At 59.7% G+C, this 4825-nt stretch overlaps 1 protein-coding gene across 1 annotated transcript in view; it reads right to left on the reverse strand.

Annotated features, from left to right (window-relative positions):
* Positions 1-1134: 1134 nt before the first annotated feature.
* The window catches only part of EIF3J (eukaryotic translation initiation factor 3, subunit J), a gene marked incomplete at its 5' end in the record, with an annotated part of 4604 nt that continues 913 nt past the window's right edge, over positions 1135-4825 (reverse strand). The window contains 4 exons of the mRNA XM_010146525.1: positions 1135-1363; positions 2213-2286; positions 3117-3275; positions 4179-4293. Coding sequence (XP_010144827.1) covers positions 1235-1363; positions 2213-2286; positions 3117-3275; positions 4179-4293 — 477 coding nt within the window. The remainder of the gene's footprint in view (positions 1364-2212; positions 2287-3116; positions 3276-4178; positions 4294-4825) is intronic.

Here is a 4825-nt window from a genome sequence, read left to right on the forward strand (position 1 = left end):
CGGAGCTGGCTGCTCGGTGCAGGCTGCGGGCTGGAAGCTTTCTGCTCCGACGGCGGAGTTCCTAGCATGGAGAACTGCGCGCTGTCCTGAGAATTCCCCTCCCTGAGCCTTGAAAAACTTGGGACCACTGAGGAAGGAGCAGGGAAGCACCTGCCTTGCGGAAGCAGCCGTATCCCATCCGTATGAGGGACGAGAACGCGAGAAAAGGAGTTCTCAATGCAGGACGGTTCCAACTGACACGGTTCCAGCGTGTCAGTTGGCCAGAGCCGCCCGGGCAGTGGCAGCCCTGAAGGTATTTGCTCACCGTCGTCCCAGGAAGAGCCACGTCACCAGAGCGAGATCTCGCCCCTCCGCGCCCACCGAGGCGGAGCCCAGACCAGGCCCACGGTTCGCAGCTCCGGCGCTGGAGGTGGTGATGCTGCAAGATGCTGGAAGAAGAGGGGGAGGCAGCCCGGTGAAGTCCTCGATAGTGATTTTTATTAAATTAGTTGCTTTATAAACCACCGCCAACGTCGGGGTTGTCACCGTAATGATCTGCCCGATGCAGGAACTGGTGCGGTTTGCTAAGCAACTTCGGGTTTATTTCGTAAATGAAAGAAAGTGGCCGAGTCGTGAGAGATCTGCCCCAACCCGGGGAGCCCGGGGGGGTCGCTACACGTAAACCAGGCAGTCGGCTGTTAAAGGACACCCACCCCCACGGCTGCTGAGCAGGAATTCAGATGCACGGACAGTCAACTCCGCACTTGAGTGGTGTTCTCCCCAGTGAGGGATGCTCCCGCGCCCTGTTCTGACGGCGAGTGCCGGCGCCTTTCGGGAGGGAGCGGTTCCCCGTCGCTACGCACGGCAAACCCCGAGCGCCAAGGCAGGACTGAGCGCCCGCCGCGCTGCCAGCGACCCGCTGGGGAGAGCAGGTAAGGCCGCGGCCCTGAACCGTGCGGGCAGCACTTGGCCGCGGTGACCTTCACTGCCCATTCGGTGGCTGTTGCTGTAAAACCAACCAGCAGCAGCTCCCACTGTCCGAATTTGGGGATTTTGAACTGTGATTTACATGGCTTTTCCAGGTCCTCACTCTTACCCCCGAGCACACGGCGCTGGCCCGTCGGGAGTTCAGCCACCAGCACAGAGAGACTGCAATTCTGATTGTAGCATTTGGCAGAATTTAAAGGAAGAAGAGTTGTGCTACATGTTTAAGGGATTATGGGCAACAGAAAGACAACAGAAAGGGAGAGAAATGTCACATGAAGTCTTCAAAGTCTTGTACGTATTCTCCGTCGTATCCTCCATAATCAGCCAGGTCATCTTTCATAGTAGCCTTTAAACCGCCTCCAGGCACAACTCCTTTTTTCTTCTTTTTGGCTTTATTCTGCTTAAATAGGAAGAGGATGGTTACTTTAAAATCCGTAGCAATTCCTCATTACTCGGAGCAGTGCCCCATGCGGAGGTCGAAGCAGCACGTACCCACGCAGGGAGCGCCCTGCCACCAGCACCCCTCCCCTTTGCCCCTGCGTCCCGTCGTGGGGTGCCCCACGGCTCCCTGGGCTGCGCACCCGCCCATCGTCTGGGCCTGCGGGCTCTGTACGGGGAACGCAGGCTCTAGCAGTCGGGTTTGTGACGCCACCAGTGTCACCAAAGAACGTAACGCGCCTTGAGGGGCCAAGTGTTCTCCTTGAGAACACCCAAGGACGTCCTAAACAAAGGGGTGCAGAGCACCTCAAAGCCAAGGTCTTCCTTGGGATGGTCAGCTGGGGTTTCTCAGGGTGTCGCGGAAGCATCAGCTGAGCTACTTCATCACCTTCTAAGCCTTGTCCCTCCCATGCCCACGCAGCCGTGCCCCTCTGCTTGGCACGGCAGCGTAAAAGTCCTGGTGGGCTCCGATTCCAACCCCCACCTTTGGCAGAGGTGTGGGTCGCTGCCCCGCAGCGGCACTGCACTGACAGTTAACCCCAGAGCAGGCCGCCCCCTCTCCTCGGCTGTCGCCGTGAACTCCGGGCCGGGATGGAACGGAGCGAGGTCAGCATGCCGGTAACCCCCGTGTGAACGAATCGCGGTTCTGCCTCCGAGCCCTGCCCTGCCCTCGACTCCTGCCGAGCTCGCTCACGCCGCAAGGAGGGTTGAAGGCTCAGCCGGTATCCGGGGTTACCACCAAACCTGCGTCGGCTCTGTCCGCGTCCCACCTCCCGCGCGAGCCCCTGCTGAAACAGAGCGCTCTTACCTTTTCCTGTTTCTGTTTTTCACTGCATAGAACTGTCAGGGTATTCGTGATCTTTTTCAAATCATCGATTTCCACTGCAGAGGGAGAAAAACCAGAGAGATTCCTCATCAGCATCGCCGCTGGAAGGCGGCCCGAGAGGCGTCAACGGGAGCAGGCGTGAGCAGTGTGACCGGGCAGATGCTCGGCTGAAAGCAGCAGAGCAGACTGGTGGGTCTGGTCCCTGCCCCCAGTTCCCATTCCCGACAGCCCAGCGAGCAGCCGGAGCGTGGCAGAAGGCAAACCCTGCAGAGCAGGAGCCAGCGAACGCCAGAGCCTGACTGAGCGGAGGCAGGAGGAGGCACCGGGAGGTGCCGCGGGTTACCAGCATGCGATTAACGACGAGGAGCCCGGCCGCAGGGTCAGCTCCCAGCCCCAGGCGGCCGGCATCACGCAGAGCACCCCCGTACCACCTCGCCGAGGACAGTGCTTACAGGACCGCCCCAGGCTACGGCGGCCATGGAACGAGGGAGCTGAGGCAAGTTTTCTCTCTCTACGGCTCCAATCTGAATTCCAGGGCAATTTATTTGGCATCCCAGAACTCCACGAACAGATTTTGTGAGAGTTTCCTTCCGAATGAGCTACGAGTTCCCTGGCTCAGGGAACGCGCGTTCTGCTGTTACTTTGGGAATGGCGTCCCGAAACGCAGGCAAGCCTGAGGGCAGCGCTAGAGCTCCCTGTCTAACACGAGTCTGTAAGGGACGCGCAGGCAGACCTGTCGGAGCCCGCGGGAAAGGCATCGGATACCAGGCAGGGGACACAGGCCGGGCTTCCCCTGCGGGGCCGGGGTGCGCCGCGCGCCGACCTCGAGGCACCGCTTCCTGCAACGGCGTTCCCAGCTCAGCCCCGCTGCGATCCCGGCACTTACGTGAGATACACACGTCCCGGACTAGCGCTTCCAAGAAGCTGGCGTAATGTAACGATTTTTCATACTGTGTAATTTTCTCTTTTAGCAGTTTCCCAAATTCCGTGAAGTCATCTTTTGAAGAGGGATTCATGGCATCTATTCCACAAGTGCTATTTACACCTGCAGGAAAGACAGCGGTGTCAGAGGGAACAGGAGCTGCCACCCCCGAGAGGTGGCACCAGCAGGTGACCGTGCCGAGGCTTGATCCCTCGCTCCCCACCGCCTTCTGCGCCGCGGTCCGCGTGGACGGAACGGCGTTTCGCTGCCGAACGCAGGAGTTTGCACAGCTCCTCCTGTTCTCTGGAGCGACGTGCGCTGCACGGAGCCCCCTGCCCTGTACACAACACATTCCCGTCCCGAGCTCCCAAGTGCAGAACTGGGTGGTTCCTGGCAGCTGGGGGCAGCGCGCACCCCCCGGGGCACTGCTGTCAGGAGACTCGCAGACTCGTGGCCGAGGGACAAGCTGTGTAATTCACTGTGACCAAGGAAACACGCTTTGGGGAACGCTGCTGTGAAGCAGTGTCTTTCGCCAGTTCCACCACAGCACAAAGCCAGGAGGTTCTGCCTCAAGTCTACGTGGCCCAGAACGGGCTGTGACACAAGCGCCGTCCTCAGCACCCAGCTCATGGCACAGATGGCCCGAGGCACCGCATGCAGTTGTGCTGCACCACCCTCCTCCAAAGCTCATTAAATCCACGTCATAAAGCACCTCAGAACACTGAGAGACAGCACTTCTTTCTTTTCACACACTCATCTTTTCACCAGAGGCGTGTTGGGAAACCTACCCAGCCGTCGTCTGCCGAGTCCTGCCGCGGCCGTCGCGACAAAGCACCTTCGTTTCTGTGGTTCTTGGATGCGGCCTGGTGCCAGGACACGCCTCCCGCAGCCTGACCGCGACCCCCCTTTATGCTCAGGAACACAACTGCCGGCTGCTCCCAGCCCCAAACCCCGCTCCGCTCTCTGCGGCGTACCCACGCTTGTTCGGGGACGCAGCGACCGGCCGGACCGGCGCACGGCGCTTACCGAACGTTTCCTTTGCGAGCTCCAGGTCCGACTCCTCCTGCAGTTTCTTTAGCCGTAGCTTGTCTGCTAACTGTTCTTCTGGTGTAAGCTCCCTCTGCTCCTCCGGTGCCTCTAACTGCAGGGAGGAACGGCGAGAGGGAGAAGGTTGTGTTTCTGCCCCCGAGCAGGGGGAGTGCGAGAAACGGCGTCTCCTTCCAGTGCCACCCCAACACACCGATTCTGCCCCACGTACAAACGCGACACCCCCCGACACCGCCGCACGCGTCCTGCCTTTCCCAAGGAGGGGGAGCACCACCTTGGCTCTGCGTCTGCGCGCTGTCGCGCGGAAGGGAGCGGCGTTGCCTCGGGAACGGGGGGTGACAGCAGAAGTGCAGCCGACAGCCCCCCGAGCGCAAGTTCACTGGGCAGGCACCACCTCCACAGGCCTTGTCCAAACTCGGGGTGGGGTGGGGGGGTCAAACCTGCCCTCCAAACGTTACGAGACCCGGAAGAAATCAGGCATTACCCTTTTTTTAAGCTCCTCTTGCTTTTTCTTCTGTAGCTTTTCTTTTTCTTTTATTTTTTCTGCTATTTTCTTTTTTTCTGACACTTTTGGCTCTGCAAAACATTGAACGATACAACACTCAGCTGCTGAGGAGCTTTTGGCC

Source organism: Eurypyga helias, unplaced genomic scaffold, assembly GCF_000690775.1.
Source record: "Eurypyga helias isolate BGI_N326 unplaced genomic scaffold, ASM69077v1 scaffold36982, whole genome shotgun sequence".
NCBI lineage: Eukaryota > Metazoa > Chordata > Aves > Eurypygiformes > Eurypygidae > Eurypyga > Eurypyga helias.